Here is a 23,006-nt window from a genome sequence, read left to right as displayed (position 1 = left end):
ATTTCTACATTGTGCAGTTGCAGCACTAAAGAGGCAAATGTGGGACCCAGCATGGGGCATTGTAATACCAGTCTCAATAGCCTTCACAGTTGCATGCTTCCTGGTGGTTTACTTATTGTTTCTATGAAGGTGAACATATGTTACCCTGAGGCTATATATGCATTCCCTTCCAGCTGTGTATTCCTATTTTGACACCTCCACACCTCTAGTACAAGCATTTTTTTCTCTCCCACCCCAGTTGCCTCTCCTGGAAGTCCTCAAGTCTACTCTCTCTATCTCCCACACACCCATATGCACAAAGTTCTTATGAAAATGGCATGATTATGCTTACTCCCACTTATGCCTATTCAATCTTTGCTAATACTGGGCATCCTTTTACAGTTTCCTCAGGGCTCATCTACATTGCCACATGAAGTGTGACAGCAATCGCATTAGCCTGGGGCATCCAAACAACACCCCAGGCTAATGAAGAATAGTCCAGAATCAAGGTTTATTCTGGGCTTAAAAAACATCAAAGGTCCGGATCTTCCAGGAAGATATTTATTGGTGCCGTGGCTGTGGAGACTGCTATCGGGGATTACGCTGAGTGATGCCCAGTGGCAGTCTCCACAGCCATCCCATCCTCCCCAGGCTCAGACTGCCCAGGAAGAGGGGTGGAAGTGTCTCCTTTCTGCACCCTACACCACCCCCCAATTAAGTAAAAGCCTTCTTCCCTTGGATTCCCAGGATTCTCCCCATGTATGGCTGCACAAGGTGACACAAACCAGCATTTTTAATGTCTATTTCTATCACATTTTGCCAGTGTAGAAAGGTCCTTACTGATGGTGTTGATGGTTGATTTCCTCTCCCATATTTTTCCTCAAAAACTGTGTTCAAACCAGCACAGATAAAAGCACAGACGGGATATGCGTACAAGCATACCAAAAATTATTAAAGCATTCCACTATTTGTAGAATTCAAAACATTTTAAATTAATCCATTCAAAGATAAAATAAGACAAACCATATGTCATTATAAACTCTTGCAATCCTAAAAGTCCACTGGAATAGAAGGTTTGTGAGCCAGGATAGTGCCGCATCAGATATTTTGATTTGGGTTTTTAATCAAATTCTTGTACCGGTTTGCACTTTTTACCTTTGTCAACTTGATATAGACAGGGTCTACTCCCATCCCAATTTGCACTTCCAAGAATTTGCAGCACTTTATCAGTCACCTCGTGTTTACAATATTTATATGGTGCACCTTACCCAGTCTACTTTTACAACCTCTCCATTTTAACCCATGTTTTTATTAGTTCTTGTCATTTGTTTTTATTGGCTAATGTTTAAATTTTTATAATTGTGCATGTCTCTTGTCTATTGTTGTGTTTTATATTGCTATTGTTTTTATTCGGGCTTGGACCCATGTAAGCCGCCCTGAGTCCCCTTTGGGGAGATAGAGGCGGGGTATAAAAATAAAGTTGTTGTTATTATTATTATTATTATTATTATTATTATTATTATTATTATTATTAAAATCAGAATCAGCAGAATTTGACCAATTCCTATGCTTTCCCCACATTTCCAGTTTTTCCCCTTAACCTTGACAGAGCTGCACTGGTGTAAAGGCTGCTTACAGTAGCTTTCTCCAATAGAAAGGAGTTACCATGCCAATGTACTTTGCTGCTGTTGCTTTTATTAATGCAGCATTGTGATCTACCCATGGGGGTGTTCAGTAACAGCCCTATCAAACCAAAGGCTTTATGCTACACCAGGAGTTCCCAGACAAAGACCCATGGGCTGAGTGCAGCCCTCCAAGGTCATTTACCTGGCCCCTCACCCAAAAATCTAATGCCTAACCAAACTACAGATCCAAGGGTTCTGTAGCATGCAGCCACAGTAGTTAAAGTGAAATCAATGTGCAATAAATGTGTAGTGTGAAAGAAATGTCAGTGAAAATTGCATGGTGATTGCTCTGCCACAACTCCAGCCTATATTTAGAGTGCATCTAAGAGCTATTTGCAGAATATTGGTCTTATTTGAGCCCATGCCATTTCATGAGATTCCCCGCTGTTTGAAACAGATGGTGCAAGATTTAAATATTTCATTGTTTCTGATTCTGCTTTGATTTACTATATGTTTTACAAAGAGTTCATGAACAAATTTGTATTTCACTTTATCCATTTGCAATATTATTTTTTGCAGAGGAATTACAAAAAGCTCAGTTGTAAAGACTTTTTTATGATTTAGACAGAGCACTGACAGTCCCTTGGATTTCACAGAATGTCAGGAACAGATGTTTGCAATATTGGAAAGGAAGTAACAATGGGATAACATGACAGGGAAAAATGTGCCCAGGTGTAACTAAAAAGCTGTTTGTGTACCTAGTGGCGGAACATCTTTTCTTTATAATGATCAGAACCTGCTTTTACCTTTCAGAATCGTGTGCCATTAAATACTCTGTGGGAAGATTTGTAAATTAAACTAATTATCACACTTGAATAGAGAAATATTTCAATATGTAAACAGCACTTTTAAAGGAAAATGAAATATTGGAAGATAAGTAAAAACTAAAACAGATAGCAGATTTATTAAACTATCAAGTTATGTTTTGGACATCTTAACAGATGAGAGAGAGATGGGAAGAAGGACATCCTTCTTGAAATATTATGTCATTAATGCAATAAGAGATTCGTATAATAACTCCTCCCCAGTGGTTTCATTACAGTTCAAAGAGCTGTTGTCTTCCAAGGGACCTTGATGCACCCATATTCTATGCACTGATGTTTTTTAATAAAAATTGCTTAATTTTTGCCCCAAAGCGTTTCAGGTTTAGGAAAGAACTTGAAACACACAGTCAACCAAAACCTTTAAAAAAAACAGTAATATAGAAATGTGATAACATAGCTACATCTTTAGAGGCACAGTTAGGGTTCTGGCGGCCTCCAAAATGATAAAAAATTGCCTTTGGGAATCACATGTTCATCCACTCCATCCCTGCTCTACGTGTTGGAAATGTGAACTTCTGTAAAGTCAATTCTCGTATGTTCATGTAATATTTGAATACATTTTAAAATGCTAAGCATTCTGCATCGTGAAAACAACTGTGCAGTAGATCATATTCCCAAGACATGAAAATCAATGGAGATTGGTCCAGTGGTCCAATTGAGGGTAGGTGTTAGCACACACTTCCTTACCACCATCCCATTTCATGATGGAAAAAAATTAGGAAACCCATGAAGCCAGATGGCCTAAATACCCTAAAGGCACCAGAGCCTGTTTGATCTTGGAAGCTAAGCAGGGTTAGCCCAATTAGTACTTTGATTGGAGACAACCAATTAATACCAGGTGCTCTAGGCTATCTTTCAGAGGAAGGAAGTGGCAAAACAACACCTGACTATTCCTTGAAAACCCCTTGAAATTCATGGGTTGCCATAAATCAACTTGAAGACACATGCACGTGCATGCTTTAAGCCATAAACAGGCATGCACCAAAAACTAAGTCTATCATTGGGTGAGAGTTTGATTTCAGTTTTTAAAGTGGTAGCCATGTAATTCGGTTCAGTATAAAAAGAAGACAAATATGGAATCTTTAGGACTACTTGGTTTACTTCACCACTGGCCACATTGTCAGTTATTTATTTATTTATTTACAGTATTTATATTCCGCCCTTCTCACCCCGAAGGGGATTCAGGGCGGATTACAATGAACATATATATGGCAAACATTCAATGCCATCAGACAAACAACATACAGTATAGACACACACAGGCAATTTTAACATTTCCAATTTCATGAGGGTATGCTCAATTCTGGCCACAGAGGGAGCTGTTGCTTCATCATCCACGAGTGACACCGAGTGCTGCACTTCCTCATTCCTTTCCACATGCTGCTGGCAGTTTTATGGTGTTGTAAATTAGTTAAATTAGCCTCCCACATAAAGCTTGCCTAAATTTCCTAGTTGACAGATGCAACTGTCTTTCGGGCTGCTAAGGTAAACAGCAAGCCAGGCTATTTAATGGTCGGGGGCTTAACCCGACCGGGCTTTGAACTCATGACCTTTCGGTCAGTAATGATTTATTGCAGCTGGTTACTAGCCAGCTGTGCCACAGGTTTTTATCTTCACAGGTTTTTATCTTCTGCTAGCAAAACTCACAAAATTTGAAGTGGAGGAAAGTGAAACTGAATTATTGGTCCATTATTTAGGTAGGAAACAGTGAGCAAGAACTTCTGTTGTGATCAGGTCTGATCAGAATCTGCCAAAGTTCGCAAATTTAAATAAGGAGAAAGCAAATCTGCCCGACTTACCTATTTTCCTAGGAATGGCTTTGAAGTTTAAGTGTGTTTTTAAAAAAAATCCAGAAGCTTTTAAAGTTCACTAAATCCAAATGCAAAAATAATGACACTGATAGGTTATCCTACCCTTAGTCATGCCAACCTCTCACTCTCGCAGATGCCTCATTCTTCCGATTCTATCGTCTCTTTAAAAAGTGAGAGGGACTATGGTTACATTCCTCTGACAATATGAGTCCTTCTGTTACGAGAACTTTTTCCCTGTAAAAGGAAAGAGATCGTTGGAACAAACCCAGAGTGACAGATGTCTGCATGATGAAACAGCCACACAAATCACCTACACCGCAAAGGGATGTCACCTGTATAGTAGAACAGAAGGGGCACCTACGCTATGTCATGTTAACTTGTCACCTGGCTGCTTGAACTGGGACTTGGCCTTACACGACAATGGAGCAACATGTTAACAGAGTTAAATGAATTAACCCATTTTAGTAAGCTTTCTTAAAAAGTAAATCAGGAGAAAGATATTAAACATAATTGTTGTTTTTAAAGCAAATAATATTTTTTATATTCAAGGTTACTCTGGCAAACGAAAGACTAGCATAGAGAAGAATCACGTTCCATTGGGGCTTTTATCCTGCCATGATTACACTTTATTGGCATCTTGTGATAAAGTTCTTAGACTTAACTTCTAGGTATTAAAACCACATCATTTTAATCCAGTAACACTGATATATGTAACTTCTGCGTCAACAAGAAGCTTTCCTCATTGATTTGGTAGAGCTGAAGAGGAAAACTGAATGCCCTTTATCCATTACCACAATTGCTCTAATGCAACCTTCAAGGTTTTTACAGATGAAAACCAGCACATATGTAGGCAAGCAATATCAGAGTGTGGCCAAAATGCAAAGGTTATTAATAGGGAAGAACACAAGACCCCAGAAAGGCTGCTCTCCTCCCTGCCAAGTTATTTGAGTGCAAACTATTTTTACACCTTTTTACATCTTGAACTCTTTCAGTCTCATCATACGGGGCTAAAATCGGTGGCATACGCCTATCTAGCCCCAGTGACCCAAGGAGCCAGACAGCTCCCATCAGATGATGTTGTGCCAGTTCCGTGGGTGAAGGAGGGTGGAACCAGCATGCCACCGCCACCACAGCAGCCTAGAAGGCTTCCCATGTTGCCATTGACTTTAATGGGGGAGCTGTACGCTCCACTCGTACACCACGCTTCCCCCATAGGATCAGCTGCCAGAGGAACCCAGTGATCTGAGGTGTGGGGCAGTGGCTTCCCCACGCCCCGTGACAAAGTGGACTGCTGTGGGACACTTTTGGCAGCTGTGAACCTTTTTTTTTCGTGTCAGGAGCAACTTGAGAAACTACAAGTCGCTTCTGGTGTGAGAGAATTGGCCGTCTGCAAGGACGTTGCCCAGGGGACGCCTGGATGTTTTGATGTTTTTATCATCCTTGTGGTAGGCTTCTCTCATGTCTCCGCATGGAGCTGGAGCTGATAGCTGGAGCTCATCGGCGCTCTCCCCGAGTTGGTTTTGAACTTTCAGGTCAGCAACCCACCTTCAAGTCATCAGTCCTGCCAGCACAAGGGTTTAACCCACTGCGCCACTGTGGGCTGTCAACTAAGCTGGGGACAAAGAAGGGGAAGTATGATGAAAATCTGGGACATTTTAAAAACAGATGAAAAAGTGGGGTGACAGTAACAATCTGGTCTGTTCCTGGCAATTGCGACAGTTGCAGGTTATCCTCTGCGCTCAGTACTCCTGTACATATGAAACCATAATCAAATATGAAAATCCCATTTCTAACTATTTGCATATCTATACCCAGAAATTCTAAATTCTCCAAGTATTACATAACTATGTTATGACTGCTTCTTAATTTTAATGGAGAGTCCTTAGCTAGGTACACTAATCTCTCTGATTCTAAACGCCAATTCTATTCTATTCAATAATTTGTGAATTTGCATTGAAGCCGAAGCATTTGTTCATATTTTGTCGTTTTCCGTTGCTTCAAGAGCATCTTCCAACTGTGTGGTGCTGGAGCAATTTCTCTGTTGTTTGGTTGGCTGCCATCAAATGCCAAATAACAGAATGCAGTATAGATTTATGCTCCACAAGACAGATGCTGCTGGGGTTTCCTACATTTGTGTTTTGATTCCAGTGAAACAATGCCCAGAGGGCTGCCATACTAACAAGCTTTATAATGATTGACTTCACCAGCCACTTTGAGACCTTGGCTTCAGTTGAGTAGCTCGAAACCTCAATTAACATGAAATTTATGTTTGAGAAAGAAGGGTTGCTTTGAGCAGTGATGCATGTGTTTGATCCCCCTACACACACAGACATTTGGCTTATTCTTTTATAGTTTTTTTATCTACATTATTGGGACTTAAAAATTTCAGAAAAATCAAAGTAAAACAATTATTAGGGTAATGTATATTGTATAGCATGTGCATAGAATTATAAACAGTTTTCGCAAGCCAATTAATACTGCATGTGCTCTTGTTTATACTGCACATAATAACGTCTAAATGGGAATCACAATGTTACTAGTTACAAGCTCATGAAATTTTGTGGGACTGGTGGGAATGGTTGCAGAGGGACCTCTTATTACTATTTTTTGTATCCATCTTATTCAATGCATGACTATGGTCCTGTTACCCAGGCATGTAGCCAGGGGGAGCTTCAGGGGCTTCAGCCCCCCCCCCCCCCGAAATTCTCAGGGTGGTCCGCGAGAAGGCCTTACATTTATTATTTAAACTGTTATGTTTATTCATATCATGATCTGATCACCATGCTCAATATATCCCATATGCATGGGGGTATTGGGATAACGATACAAAAGGTTTGCTGGGGTAGATCCTCTCTCACCCAGACTCAGCCCCCACCCCCCAAACCAAAATCCCAGCCCCTCCCGAATCAAAATCCTACGGTAGCAGCAGGCTATGGGCATGCTGCTACCAAAGCCAGCTCTTGACCTGAGTGGGGAACAAACTATGGAAACTCTTTGCCCTTTCAAAATTAGTACCCATGTTGTTGCAGTTTCTCTCCACTTCCCCAACTTTGACTTGTTTCCTGGTGTTCTATAACTGAATTTGAAAAGTGAACTGAAGGAGCCTATCAAACCACACAGCTATAATTCTATGATTAGAGAGCCATTGTGACATAGTGATTAGTGTTGGAATAGAGTGCATCTACATGGACATGAAGAGTAATACTCCACCCCAGCCATAGGGAATGGCACACTTCCTGCCTTCACTTCACTGCATCCGAGTCCTGACCATTCGGTAAGGCTGAACCTGAATCAGCCCCACTGGATACCCGCCCTTAACTTTGTCATCCTGTTACTGTCATAGCAGTGACCACAGAACTTCAGGGAGCTACTGGCATCCTTAATATTTCCAAGGACACTCGCACAACCTGAAGGAGAAGGGGGAAAGTAGAAGGGGATCTCCTACCCTCTCCAAGTTTCACAGGTGCCCTTGCAAATGTCAGCATTTTATTTTTTCGTGTCAGGAGCAACTTGAGAAACTGCAAGTCGCTTCTGGTGTGAGAGAATTGGCCGTCTGCGAGGACGTTGCCCAGGGGACGCCCGGATGTTTTTTGATGTTTTTACCATCTTTGTGAGAGGCTTCTCTCATGTCCCCGCATGGAACTGGAGCTGATAGAGGGAGCTCATCCGTGCTCTCCCCGGGTGGGATTCGAACCTGGCAGCCTTCAGGTCAGCAACCCAACCTTCAAGTTACAATGCTTTAATCCACTACGCCACCGGAGGCTCCATGTCAACAATGACACCCTTGGATGGCCAGGAGGTATTTGGAGTTTCTTTGCCACTGCTATGACAAGAGGATTACAAATATAAGTGCTCTCTGACTCCACAATGTGAAGCCTGGGGAAAATGGAGTGGCCATTTGAACAGTTGAACTGGTTCTGATTCAGAAATGGCCCAACAGTTTGTAGTACACTAAAGTGTGGGGAAGATCTGGAACATACCTTGATTTTGCCTAACAAGCAACCTTTTCCCACATGGTTACAAGAAGGCCCTATGTGTCGTGTGAATGCTATAGGATCAATTATGGTCCACCCTACTAATTTAAACTGCCCATGTAGAAATGCCATAGCACACTGGGAGACCAGGGTTTCATTCTGCACTCAGCCATGGAAACTCTCTGGATGACCTGCACAAGTCACATTCTCTTGGCCTCAGAAGAAGGCAAAGACACACACACACACAAATTTTGCCCTGAATGCCTTTGGGTTTTGAATGAAGGCACTCAAGTGTATCATGTATCTATGTCCAATTTCCACCTCTTTCATCTTATTACCATAGATACTCGAGTATAAGCCGATCCAAATATAAGCCGAGGCACCTAATTTTACCACAAAAAAACTGGGAAAATGCATTGACTTGAGTATAAGACGAGGGTGGGAAATGCAGCAACTACTGGTAAATTATAAAAATAAAAATAGATACCAATAAAATTACATGAATTGAAGCATCAGTAAGTTAAATGTTTTTGAATATTTACATAAAACTGTAATTTAAGATAATAATAATAATAATAATAATAATAATAATAATAATAATAATACTTTATTAAGATAAGACTGGTCCACTCTGATTACCTATATACTCGAGTATAAGCTGACCCGAATATAAGCCAGCCAGGACCCTCACTCGAGTATAAGCCGAGGGGCCTTTTTTAGCCCTAAAAAGGACCGAAAACTCAGCTTATACTCGATTATATACGTTACTTTAGAAAATAAAAGAAAAAGGAGAAGGAGAAGATTATGAAGAAATAGAAAAACCACATGGGTTATTTTTGCTTTCTTTTTATGGAAAGGTGTAGTATTAATTAAAGAGACAGAAACAAAGAGTCAAGGGATATACATATAATAGTTTTGTGTACTATAAAATAACTATAGACATTAGGTGTGGTTTGTTTCATGACAGCATCTACAAAACGTTGCAGTTTTATGGCTTGTAAATATTTTATGGCTGTCTCAGAAACATTTGGCTTCGCACTGACATACAATTCCAAATAGGAATACATGTACTGGGAAAATAGCAGCAGACCTCATTCAGCATTTTGTTTTCCAGACGATGCTCAGAAAGAGAAGTGGAGAAGCAGACCTCTAATGGCCAAAGACTCACTCTTGTAAAGTTCTCCCCTGAGACCTTTTCTATATTCACATACTTGTCTCCTGATTTCCAAGTAGCAATACAGGGATTGCATAACCTAAAGTTATGCTGAGGTAGCTATGTCATGGGTATGCTAAGAAATGTGTGTGTATATATATTGAATTGCACTGTTATGCAGCCAATCATCCAAGTTGCATTAATCTCCCTTTACTCAAAGGCCAAAAGGACATTGGTGAGCTGAGGTGTGCCCCGAGGAATGGGTTGTAGTAGATTTGCTATCAGATTTAATATTCTGGTTTTTTTCCAATTTTGATGGCTGTTTGAACCTAGGCCAAGGAGCTAACTAACTCCTTAGATCATTTCTGGTATGATAACGTAGGCACAGTGCAGATAATTAATTCAATGTACTCCAGGTTTCCACAATGTGTTTAGTCAGGACAGTATCTTTGTTATAATGGTACTTTTCACAGTACTCTGTGTAACTAGGTTGGAAAATCTGTAATTGTAGCAGTATTGAATGACTGAGGATGGTGCAATATCGCTGCCTTGCAGCGTTTCAATTTTTGTATACTTTCTATCATGTTTTAATTGTTTTGTTTTATAGTATATTTGTTGCTGGCCCTCGTGGCAGAATGTAAGCCGCTCTGAGTCCCCTCGGGGAGAAGGGCGGGGTATAAATGCATGTGATAAATAAATAAATAAATAAATAAATAATAAAACAGGCTTGCCAATGCTTTCTCCTGCCAACCGATGGAGTGTTTTAGACAACTGGCTCCTGATGCAGAGGCCCATCCAAATCTGAACCCTGTAAGCCAGTGGTTCTCAACCTGGGATCCCAGATGTTTTTGGCCTACAACTCCCAGAAATCCCAGCCAGCTTACCAGCTAAGAACCACTTCTGTAGGCCGTTGAGAGGCAAGGCAAGGCAACACAGATTGCCTTGCCACCCTTTCCCCCATCATTTGAGGAAAAGGGTAGCTCTGTTGGAGCCATTTGAAAAACACTTTCCTCGCCTCCACTTTGGGAGGAATGTGGTGTGGCCTGATGAGCATTTTCTGATGGCGTTCACCAAACCCCACGCAAAAGTGCCAAAACGGGGCTATTTAGCCCCATGTGATGAGGTCTTTAGACTTGTCTGGACCTGATTTTCTGTTTTCATCAGAGGACCATCTAAATGTCATTAGGAGCCATTACCAAAAGATGACAGGCAGAAGTCCTGTTCAGATCTGCATTTTGCAGACCATTTCTTATGTACATGAGGCACAAGCTTTGCACTTATCACTTTAAGCCAGGGGTCCCCAAACTAAGGCCCGGGGGCCGGATGCGGCCCATCAAAGCCATCTATCCGGCCCCCACGGCACAAGGGCAGAAGGGGGTTGGGCTAAATGACCCAAGGGGTCTCTTCTTCTCTTACAACCCTTATTATTATTATTATTAACATTGAGGCTGGGTGGCCATCTGTCAGGGGTGCTTTGCTTGTGCTTTTGGTGCACAAAGGCAGAAGGGGGTTGGACTCAATGGCCCAAGGGATCTCTTCCAACCCTTATTATTATTATTATTATTATTATTATTATTATTATTATTATTATTATTATTATTAACATTGAGGCTGGGTAGCCATCTGTCAGGTGTGCTTTGCTTGTGCTTTTGCTGCACAAAGGCAGAAGGGGGTTGGACTAAATGGCCTAAAAGGTCTCTTCCAACCCTCTTTATTATTATTATTATTATTATTATTATTATTATTATTATTATTATTATTATTAACATTGAGGCTGGGTGGCCATCTGTCAGGGGTGCTTTGCTTGTGCTTTCGGTGCACAAAGACAGAAGGGGAATGGACTCAATGGCCCAAAGGGTCTCTTTCAACTCTCTTTTTTATTGTTGTTGTTGTTGTTATTATTATTGCTCGGTGGCCAACTATAGTCCGGCCCTCCAACGGTCCGAAGGATCGTGAACTGGCCCCCTGTTTAAAAAGTTTGGGGACCCCTGCTTTAAGCCCTTGGAGCCTTTTCTTTTGAACTCCTCATAGAATAACATCAAGGCATTGTTTTGCCCTACTGATAGATGTTTCCTTCAGTCCAAATGAGAGCCTCCAAATTAGGAATAGGCTAAAGATGGAGGAGCAAAGAAAAGACAGACTCTCCAGCATACAGAAGCAAAGATAGATCTCCACAAAAGCAAAACTATCTCCAGAGAAAACAAAGAATATTCTCCAGTAACAGAAATAGAAATCTTAAAATCCTCCGTAGAAGGAAGTATATTTTCTGACTGACCTTATCTGGACTTTTTGTCGCATCAGAGGGTAAGAAAATCCATGTGTGCCTTAGTCTGAAGCCCCTTTAAGCCTAGCTGCACCTCTGCAGCCCCTTAGATTGGTCAGGAGTAGGGTTTCTAACAGCTGTCTTTTCCCTTTAAAAACAACTTATATTGACACTGTTCTGTCTGATGTCTACTATTTTTTTTCCTGTCTTCTTAATAAAGAAATAATGGTTTTTGCTTCAAAATCATCATGCCCTTGATACGATTCTTTCCTTTCTTGGAGCTGTTCTGGTTAACTATATATTTAAAACCATGATATACTTAAATAAAAGATGTTCATAATGGCACACGTTCATTATTTTACTAAATAAATATAGAAAAAATGTGCATGTTTATTCTCTTATCATACAAATTTCCTGTATATCTAAAGCTAGAGCAATATTTAAGGGGAAAGGGGAAAGGTTTTTATAGTCTTATATGGTCAAATTGCCAAAAGAACCTTCACAAACAGATGATAGGCAAAAGAAACTGTTTGGGTCAATCTTTTTAAGTTGTGAAAGATATCTGTTGAAAGGAAAAAGTGAGCTTTGAAAAATACTACGTTCAGCTTCTGGATCTAAAAATATTTAAACATATCTTTTCCCAAAGACCATGAAATTCTACTTCCCTTTTGCAGTCTTTTGTATACAAGCAATTTATCATAGGAACAGCTAAAGTTTTGTACTGCTCACAGAGAAAGAGCCAGAAAACCTATTTAAAATTCTATGCTTATCTTGCCATCACAGATTATTCCACAGGATTTAAACAAATAGCATTATCATAAATTAGTAGCACTAATTCAATGTTAATTGGTTAAACTTGTGTTCCAAGCCTTAATGAAGAATACCTGATTCTTTCTTTTTTTATTTGGCATGCCTCATCTTTTAAAAAGCGCAATTAGGACTTGACCAGATGGCTGCATCCCCTACAGCTGAGTTCCCACTCTAATATTACATCAAAAGGAGAACAAAGAGGGTGCCTTAAGATAGCATATTTCCCACTGATCAGCAGCCATTTAGTCCTTTAAAAGAAAAACTTATTAAAGTGGTGTGAGCAAGGTTATTTCACTTCCATCTGCTGCAAAAAAAAGCTCAAACTCTGAAGAATCATTTTATTCTCCCATCACTACTACAGTCAGTTAAGCAGCAATTGTACACACTTTCCTAGGAGAAAATCCCACTGGATGCAGAAAGTCTTACTTGTGGGCAATGAGGTTCATGATTGCATTGGGAAATAGACATCGCGTATTCTACTTTGGGGCGAATGTTGTAATTTTTGGAATTACCCAAGGAAATAACTTACTGCATTACCATTACAAGGCTATTTCAGCTGCCATGAACCCTGTGCAAGGAGAAACCTGGGAAATAATAAATTAATAAAGGACATACACTTAGATTGCTGTTGTGCATCATTTCTGCCCTATGGCAACTAAGGCAAACCAATCACAGGGTTTTCTTGACAAGATTTGTCAAGATATGTGAAAAGGCCTGTATTTTGAGATGAGAATTAACAAGTGGTTTTTTTCCAGCTATGTTTGTAAAGCTTCTAGGGAAAAACAAAGCTCATGAAAACAATAGCCACTAAATCTCTCAACTAAAATGCATCTTCATTTGTAAGAATGTATGTAGGAACACGTATGGTGGTGCAGCGGATTAAATTGCTGAGCTGCTGAATTTGCTGAGTGAAAGGTCAGCAGTTCAAATCCGGGGAGCAGGATGAGTTCCCGCTGTTAGCCCCAGCTTTTGCCAACCTAGCAGTTCAAAAACATGCAAATGTGTGTAGATTAATAGGTACCACTCCAGCAGGAAGGTAACAGTGCTCCCTGCAGTCATGCCGGCCACATGACCTTGGAGGTGTCTACGGACAATGCCGGCTCTTCGGCTTAGAAATTGAGATGAGCACCAACCTCCAGAGTCGGGCACAACTAGACTTAATGTCAGGGTGAAACCTTTACCTTTACCTTCTGTAGGAACACAGAAATGAAGGTATCTTAAATGCTTATCTTGCATCATGGGCACAATTCACGATAGTCAAGACTGTGTGTTGGATTGTGGCCAGTGTCTATTGATTTCCTCAACATTTACCATGACTCCCTAGTCATACATTAATGACCTAAATTAGTGCATGTTCCAGTAAAGTCAATGTTTTTAAGTTTTAAGGAGCTTGTAGAAACAACAAAGTACTCATCGCATTAAGAAGCTGTTAAAAGGAGGCTACAAAGAAAATGTTTTAATGCATTATGTATGGCCACATTTAATGACAGAGGCTAATCCATGATAATAGTCAAGAACATTAGCCTAACATGATATTGGCCACTCTTACAGACCAGATGGGAATCCAGCTCATTACTAAATAATGCATCCCAATTTATAAACTAATGTGTCTGTATCCCAGACTTTACTATCAAAATCTGCCTTCCAGTTTTAAGCACATGCATTTTTACCAACAATGTAAAAAAGAGAGAGATTGGTTAAGTGCTACGTGAAGTGGATATGCTAGTGCTTGGACCTTTCTTCTATATTCATATTAGAAGACCATCTTCTACCACATCTGACAGCAACAGGCTAGTGTTTGAGATGCAGGACACGCTACACTGCATACAATTCTTGCATCTGATACACAAATGCAACCTCCTGTTATCTATTGCTCGAGGCATTGGCCTCAGGGAATCATAGACATGTAAAGTGGGAAGGAACCCTGAGGTTAATCTAATCCAACCCCCTGCAGATGCAGAAATTGAGATTTAACGCATCCTTGACAGAGGCGTATCCAACCTTTACTTGAAAGTCTCCTTCAAACAAAAGAGACTCTATATCCTTTTAAGGCCCCTTCCACACAGCTGAAAAAAAATCCCACTCTGAACTGCTTTGAACTGGAATATATGACAGTGTGGACTCAGATAACCCAGTTCAAAGTAGATATTGTGGGATTTTCTGCCTTGATATTCTGGGTCCCGACTCCGTCTTGGCAATGGGCCCGGGCTGTGGCGCAGGCGGGAGAGCAAGCCAGCTGCAATTAACTGCAATGAATCACTCTGACCAGGAGGTCATGAGTTCGAAGCTGCTCTGAGCCTATGTTTGTTTGTCTTTGTTCTATGTTAAAAGGCATTGAATGTTTGCCTATATGTGTAATGTGATCCGCCCTGAGTCCCCTTCAGGATGAGAAGGGTGGAATATAAATGCTGTAAATAAATAAATAAATAAATAAATAAATAAATAAATAAATAAATAAATAAATAAATAAATAAATGTGGTCAGAGGCAGCCCTAGGAACATGGCTAACTACCCATGTTCTCATTCACTAATCCGGGGGCAGCACAGGAGGAAGCCGGGGAAACTCTAAAACGTCATATGAAGATAAAGGGACGAAGTAATACACTGCCCCACAGTTTCCTATGCTGCTGCACTAAGTCCCACAGCTTATGGACTTCCGTCTGTTGAGGTCCTTGGTGACCATCATTCTTTCTGTTTCCAATGCTCAGTCTGTGTGAGTGTTATCTATAATTTAGGCAGTGCCTGCAGAATGGTATGAAGCACTCTGAGCTGAGCAACACATTTTTTCCTGTACTTTCGCTCCAACCTGCATTAAACATTGGTGTAAACTTTTTTAATAGTCTCAATCCTGCGTATGTTGTATCTTTTATGCTTCAGATAGAAAAAATGTACTCACAGAGAGTATGCACAGTGCAAATGTTCTGTGACAAACATTTCAAACTCCAGGGGAGGGGTGAAGGACATATCTTTCAGTGCTTTTCTTGGTGGTGGTTGTAATTTTTTCTGCAGCAAGAAAATGATATTTTCAAGAAACTATCAACATTATTTTTCTACATGCAAAAAATTGATGGATGGTTGACAGATAAATATATTGAGAGAATTAGGTTTTCTCTTTAATCCAAAGCTACCAAGGTCTTCTCTAATCTCCTGTCCTCAGAAGATAGATATGTATTCACATTTTCTGTGCTAAGAGTATTTTTGTGGTGGTGTTGGTGGTGATACCAACAGAAGGTATACCAGATCATTGAGAAACCATTACAATATGTATCCAAACAAAACCCACTCACCCACACAACATCCCCCAATAAATTAAAATGTAACTTCCCAGCCAATCACTTGGTTGATGTATATCCTGCCTTTCTCACATCTCACTGTCTCTCACATCTCACTGTCTCTCATACATCCCACCAGTTCTACTGTCCAGTTCCTGGTTTAGCGAAAAAGGCCAAGGCCATCTCTATCCCATGATCCATCTCATCCAAAAACACCTGGAGGTGAAAAACCAACACATTTTGCTCAAAATGGAATTTTTGACATTGAGAAATATTTGATACAGTATCACCCCACAACTGCAGAACATCTACCTGCACTCAGAAAAATATATCCTATTCAGGGTCCAACAGGTTGACTCTATAGTACCTTCCAGCAGAAGTCATTCATTTCAATAGGGTATGCAATTATCCCTGTTCCCAGGGAACTTATCCCTTATTAATATGGAGTTGTATTCTGCAGTATTGCCCAGGTGGACTACTTTAGCAATAGTCTCAAAACAGAGAAACACAAAAAATGACAAAATTTAAAATTTTCAAGCTAATAATAATCTTTGTTTTGTTTTCATTTTTTGAGAAACCACAGAGAGAAAGAATAATAAACTTGAACAACTTGCCAGACTTCCTCAATAGCAAAATCTAGAATCTGGGAACAGTTGTCATAACAATCAAACACTGTTGCTTTTCATTTACACATCTAGCATTGCAGCCATCTGGTTCACTATGTTAGATAAACCACATGTGGTGATTGACATGTATAGGTCCTGGCTTGTAAACAGATTATTGTGACACACAAAAATCTGCTAATTGGCTAGTTAGTCACAGACGATCCTGACTACAGCTCCCTAAAGACTGGTAAATTGTTCAAGTTTATTCTTTTTTATTGTCATGGGTTATTTTTAAAAAAATAAAAACCGAAATAGAAAAAGATCTGTGTTGAGCTCAATGTTTAACCTTTGCTATTATTCTTGCTCTCCTGTTTCCTCACATTCAGTCTCAGCCTGATATCAGTTTGACTTCAATAACTGCCCAGCAGAGGTCAACATATCATCCTGTCTCTCTTTGTTTTTATGAGCTTTTGTTGTTATATGGCTACCCATTTTATTTTTCCTCAGTGACAGGTATCACACAATATGAAGCCTTCTGGAGTCAGCGTGTGTTTACTTCTACAGTGCACGAAGATGAAATTCTAAAACTGCAATCATAAACTTGGGTCCTTGGTGTTAAGAAAAAGACATATCTTCAGGCATGAGGATGAACCCACAGTTTGGGAGTGCCTAGAAAATTAGAGACATAAATGTAGAAGACGATTGGGCTTTCTGGACCAATATTATTTCTTCCATTTAACGAGTTAGATTGTATTACTTTGTTCGGGGATTTTGAGCATTTAAAAAAAAGATGTATGAAATCACAGCAGGGTGGGATACATAATAATAATAACTTTATTTATAACCCACCCTATCTCCCCGAGGGAACTCAAGGAGGTTTCCAACAAAGGATAACAAACATTCAATGCCATAAAACAATACAAAATGAATAAATAGCCTTATGAATAAAACATCTATAACAAAATATAACAACTACTCACAAAATTTAAATAATTAAATAAAACATATAAATCTATTAAACCTACAAAGTAACAAAACTAATCGGTTTAAAAATAGTTAAAAACAGTAAAAATAACCACTGTTATATAATTGATCTGCCACCAACATGACATGCAGAAAGGACAAGATGGCACTTCCCCCATTCCAAGGTCTTCTGGATTGGTAGATGAAGAAAAGTACAAGGACACCAGTCAGGTCATGTGGCAATTGTTACCCAGTCTTTCCCTAAATCATCTAAGGTAGTGTTTCTCAACCTGGGGCCATGACCCCTGATGGGGGTCACAAGGGGGGTTTTAGAGGGGTCACCAAAGACCATCAGAAAACACATATTTCTGATGATCTTAGAAACCCAAATCCTCCAGTATTTTCTGTTGGTCATGGGGGTTCTGTATGGGAAGTTTGGCCCAGTTCTATCATTGATAGGGTTCAAGGGGCTCTTTGATTGTAGGCGAACTATAAATCCCAGCATCTACAACTCCCAAATGTCAAGATCCATTTCTCCCTAACTCCACCAGTGTTCACATTTGGGCATATTGAGTATTTGTGCCACGTTTGGTACAGATCCATCATTATTTGAGTTCACAGTGCTCTCTGGATGTAGGTGAATTACAACCCCAAAGCTCAAGGTCAATGCCTACCAAACCCTTCCGTTATTTTCTGTTGGTCTTGTGTGTTCTGTGTGCCAAGTTTGGTTCAATTCCATCATTAGTGGAGTTCAGAATGCTCTTTGATTGTAGGTGAACTATAAATCCCAGCAACTACAAGTCCTGAATGACAGAATCAATTCCCCCCAACCCCACCAGTATTCAAATTTGGGCATATTGGGTATTTGTGCCAAATTTGGTCCAGTGAATGAAAATTAATTCTGCATATCAGATATTTACATTATGATTCATAACGGTAGCAAAATTACAATTATGAAGCAGCAACAAAAATAATTTTATGGTTGGAGGTCACCACAACATGAGGAACTTGTTGTATTAAGGGGTTGCGGAAGGAAGGTTGAGAACCACTGATCTAAGGTGACTGCATCATTCTGTTTAATGGTAAGATCATCCCTGTCTGCCATGTCCTGGAATCTTTCAATATCCCCACCAGCACTGGCTGTTCTGGTTAAAATCTCTTTTGTACATTTATTGGAAGACCCACCTTAAAATGTTTGCAGACCGAGAAGGTTCACCTACACAATTAGTTGTGTGTATACAATATACATGACATTGAGCAAAGCTTGATTCCTATGCACTACTTATTAATAAGCTCTGCCTATGGAGAAGAAACAAGGAGTTAAAACTTCCCCTACACTAAGTAGGAATAGTAGACTGAAAATGTAAGTCAATTCAAATGTGACTCATGAGAAGGAAATTATTACAAGGAGGCACTTAATTAAACAGACACTAGCCCTGGAAAGCTTCAAAAGTATTTCGCCCAGATAGATTGGTGCTGAATTTTTTTTTAATCTTTAAAGAATCACCTTAATCTAGATTAAATCTTCAAAAATTGGGAGGCAAATCAGTGGACAATACAAAAAATGCTAGGATGTAATATCATCCTCTGTAGAAATCACTACCAAGGATGGCAATTCCAAAGGAATAATTTAATAAATGATACTTCACTTCTTATTGCTAGTGAAAAAGGACCAAATTGGAATCCTAATGCTTTTCCAATAATTTACCAATAGCTCCCAAAGATAGCAGTCCAAGTATAGCCTCCCAAGAGAGAAGCATCTCAAATGAGCTCATTAAGAATGACTTCTGGCACAAAATAGTTGCTATAACGGTATGTAAATACCCATAACACTGTTCTGTGGATCAGAACTGAGACTATAAATTATGAGCCACCTTCAGGTACCTTTCCCCTTTTTATATGGCAATTTTATATGGCAATATAGGTATCCTATATGCAAACGGATGTAACTGAAATAATATTGTGTTCTTCATAATATTTGTTTCTTCAAAACCACATTGTAAGAATCCCTCTGGATTGGCATGATACTCTTCACAAGGACATGCAGGCAGTCCCCACATTATGAACAAAATAGGTTCTGTAAGTTTGTTCTAAAGTTGGACTTCTATCTAAGTCAGAACAGGCACAACTATGTATGTGTGTATACATATATATACTTTTGATAGCATATGGAAGGGTGTTTCTTTTGCTGCCCCTGTTCAGATTTCACTTCACTTTCTGTCCCTGTGATAATTAGATCTTGAAAAATTAGGCTTATTGTGGAAAAAGGGTTACCAATGACAAAACACAATAATAGGAGTTGAAGTGTTGTGATCAGGAGTGAAAAAGTTGGTTTTCTGGCAACTGTGTTGTCGAAGGCTTTCATGGCCAGAATCACAGGGTTGTTGTATGTCTTTCGGGCTGTGTGGCCATGTTCCAGAAGCATTCTCTCCTGACGTTTCGCCCACATCTATGGCAGGCATCCTCAGAGGTTGTGAGGTATGGATAAACTAAGTCAGGAAAGGAAAGAATATATATCTGTGTAGAGTCCAAGGTGTGGCAAGAGTTCTTTGTCACTGGGAGCCAGCATTAATGTTTCAGTTAATCACCCTAATTGGCACTGGAAATGTTTTGTCCCTTGCCTGGGGGCATCCTTTGTTCAGTCAAGTCCTCATTGTGTTGGTTCCCATCTACTGTTTTGATTTTGGAGTTTTGTAATACTGGTAGCCAGATTTTGTTCATTTTCATGGTTTCTTCCTTTCTGTTGAAGTTGTCCACATGCTTGTGGATTTCAATGGCTTCTCTGTGTAGTCTGACATGATAGTTGTTAGAATGGTCCAGCATTTTTGTGTTCTCAAATAGTATTCTGTGTCCAGGCTGGTTCATCAAATGCTCTGCTATGGCTGATTTCTCTGGTTGAATTAGTCTGCAGTGCCTTTCATGTTCTTTGACTCTTGTTTGGGCGCTGCGTTTGGTGGTCCCTATGTAGACTTGTCCACAGCTGCATGGTATCCGGTAGACTCCTGCAGAAGAGAGAGGATCCCTCTTGTCCTTCGCTGACCGTAGCATTTGTTGGATTTTCTTCGTGGGTCTGTAGATAGTTTGTAGGTTGTGCTTCTTCATCAGCTTCCCTATGCGGTCAGTAGTTCCCTTGATGTATGGTAAGAACACCTTTCCTCTGGGTGGATCTTTGTCTTGACTCTCATGGCTTGTTCTTGGCCTTGCAGCTCTTCTGATGTCTGTGGTGGAGTATCCATTGGCCTGTAGAGCCCAGTTTAGGTGGTTGAGTTCACCTTGGAGGAGGTGAGGTTCGCAGATTCACCATTGCCTCACCACTAGCTACTTTCAGTGGGACACTGGATTCTATGAACAGAAGGATGGAGTGGCCATGGGGAGCCCTCTCAGCCCAGTAGTAGCAAATTTCTATATGGAATACTTTGAAAAACAGGCCCTAGAAACAGCACCAAAAAAGCCAACTGTTTGGTTCAGATACGTAGATGACACCTTCACAATTTGGAGCCATGGAGAGGAAGAACTCAGCAAGTTCCTGGACCATCTTAACAGCATCCACCCAAACATCCAATTCACCATGGAAAAAGAAAAGGAAGGAAAACTGCCATTTCTAGATGTTCTGGTCATCCGCAAACCCAATCAACAATTGGGCCACACAGTTTACAGAAAACCTACACATACAGATAGATACCTTCATAAAAACTCCAACCATCACCCAAGTCAAAAAAGGAGCACAATCAAAGCCCTGACAGACCGTGCACAAAGAATCTGCGAACCTCACCTCCTCCAAGGTGAACTCAACCACCTAAACTGGGCTCTACAGGCCAATGGATACTCCACCACAGACATCAGAAGAGCTGCAAGGCCAAGAACAAGCCATGAGAGTCAAGACAAAGATCCACCCAGAGGAAAGGTGTTCTTACCATACATCAAGGGAACTACTGACCGCATAGGGAAGCTGATGAAGAAGCACAACCTACAAACTATCTACAGACCCACGAAGAAAATCCAACAAATGCTACGGTCAGCGAAGGACAAGAGGGATCCTCTCTCTTCTGCAGGAGTCTACCGGATACCATGCAGCTGTGGACAAGTCTACATAGGGACCACCAAACGCAGCGCCCAAACAAGAGTCAAAGAACATGAAAGGCACTGCAGACTAATTCAACCAGAGAAATCAGCCATAGCAGAGCATTTGATGAACCAGCCTGGACACAGAATACTATTTGAGAACACAAAAATGCTGGACCATTCTAACAACTATCATGTCAGACTACACAGAGAAGCCATTGAAATCCACAAGCATGTGGACAACTTCAACAGAAAGGAAGAAACCATGAAAATGAACAAAATCTGGCTACCAGTATTACAAAACTCCAAAATCAAAACAGTAGATGGGAACCAACACAATGAGGACTTGACTGAACAAAGGATGCCCCCAGGCAAGGGACAAAACATTTCCAGTGCCAATTAGGGTGATTAACTGAAACATTAATGCTGGCTCCCAGTGACAAAGAACTCTTGCCACACCTTGGACTTTACACAGATATATATTCTTTCCTTTCCTGACTTAGTTTATCCATACCTCACAACCTCTGAGGATGCCTGCCATAGATGTGGGCGAAACGTCAGGAGAGAATGCTTCTGGAACATGGCCACACAGCCCGAAAGACATACAACAACTTTCTGGCAACTGTTCCTAGCATCCCCCAGCCATCATGGTCTCTGAGTGGGGACTGGGAGATTCATCATGCAAAAAAAAAAAAAAGAAAAAAAGAAAAAAAAGATGCCAATTGGCCAGATTAAAGCTGACATAGTAATATTTTGACTGAATGCCAATTTCACTGTTTTAGTATCTCAATTTTAAAACTCAAGAGAGACAAACATAACCATAGATTTAGTGACGCATGCACTTACATAGGCTCTGAACTCCTTTCCTGTCCTTTTCCAAAGCTCTGTGGCTTGGCTGAAGTTAAGGTGAAGCAGATCTTAGCTCTGTGGGTTTTTCTAAAAGAGCCCCTTGCCCTTTCCCCCATAAAAAAGCACTGTTAAAAGTGAAAAGTATGCATGGGTATATGTAAGAGAATGAAAAGCGGGCAAGGCACAAGAGTGAGTCTTTAAAGCCCAAATATCCTCTATTCTTCTTGATTCTAAACTTAGCTCTGCCACTGGCCCAACCATACAGATGACTCACTCTGCTTCCTTGGACTTAAATCATCCCTCCTCAAAAACTTGTTAAGGAAAGACGTCACAGTAAATTAAATGTTGTCTCTAAGTTTAGCTGTGCCCAGCGTATAAATATTTTACCTTTTATGAGCTCCTATCATTTTGCTTTGTTTGATAGCCTGCTTGTAAAGCAAAGCAGTAAGAGACCAGGAAGAGATTAGATAGATAGATAATGTTAATGTGCCATTTAATAGCTGGAAATCACATCATTTATTCTTAAGATTTTGACAGAGGAGCCCATAACTGATTAAAACTTTAACCATTTTCCAGGCCATTTCATTCCAAAGCAACCCACACACTGTTCATACTTTCTGGCTTTCAGAAGTTGAAAAGAAAAGAGGGGGCACTTTAGCATTCCGCCATTAAATGTTGTTTTTTAAAAAAAATATCTTTTATTTCTATATCTTATGTGGCATAGACGCTTCTGACATTATTGTTATTTGCCATCAA

At 40.2% G+C, this 23,006-nt stretch overlaps 1 protein-coding gene across 1 annotated transcript; it reads left to right on the top strand.

Annotated features, from left to right (window-relative positions):
* Window positions 1-5,767: 5,767 nt before the first annotated feature.
* LOC134298609 (uncharacterized) lies at window positions 5,768-21,866 on the top strand. The gene is made up of 2 exons (XM_062979343.1): window positions 5,768-5,831; window positions 20,642-21,866. Exons 1-2 carry the CDS (start codon window positions 5,768-5,770, stop codon window positions 21,802-21,804), a joined length of 1,227 nt encoding a protein of 408 aa, XP_062835413.1. The 3' UTR covers window positions 21,805-21,866.
* Window positions 21,867-23,006: the final 1,140 nt, after the last annotated feature.

Source organism: Anolis carolinensis, chromosome 4, assembly GCF_035594765.1.
Source record: "Anolis carolinensis isolate JA03-04 chromosome 4, rAnoCar3.1.pri, whole genome shotgun sequence".
Taxonomy (NCBI): domain Eukaryota; kingdom Metazoa; phylum Chordata; class Lepidosauria; order Squamata; family Dactyloidae; genus Anolis; species Anolis carolinensis.
Note: the sequence above shows the minus strand (reverse complement) of the source record. Positions and strands in the feature narration are given on the sequence as shown.

Bases quoted from the DNA above. Each gene is read 5' to 3' on its own strand.
- LOC134298609 (XM_062979343.1), top strand. From the start codon at position 5,768: ATGGAGCTGGAGCTGATAGCTGGAGCTCATCGGCGCTCTCCCCGAGTT. The intron at 5,832-20,641 runs GTCAGCAACCCA...CGCAGATTCACC, and splicing joins AGTTGGTTTTGAACTTTCAG to ATTGCCTCACCACTAGCTAC.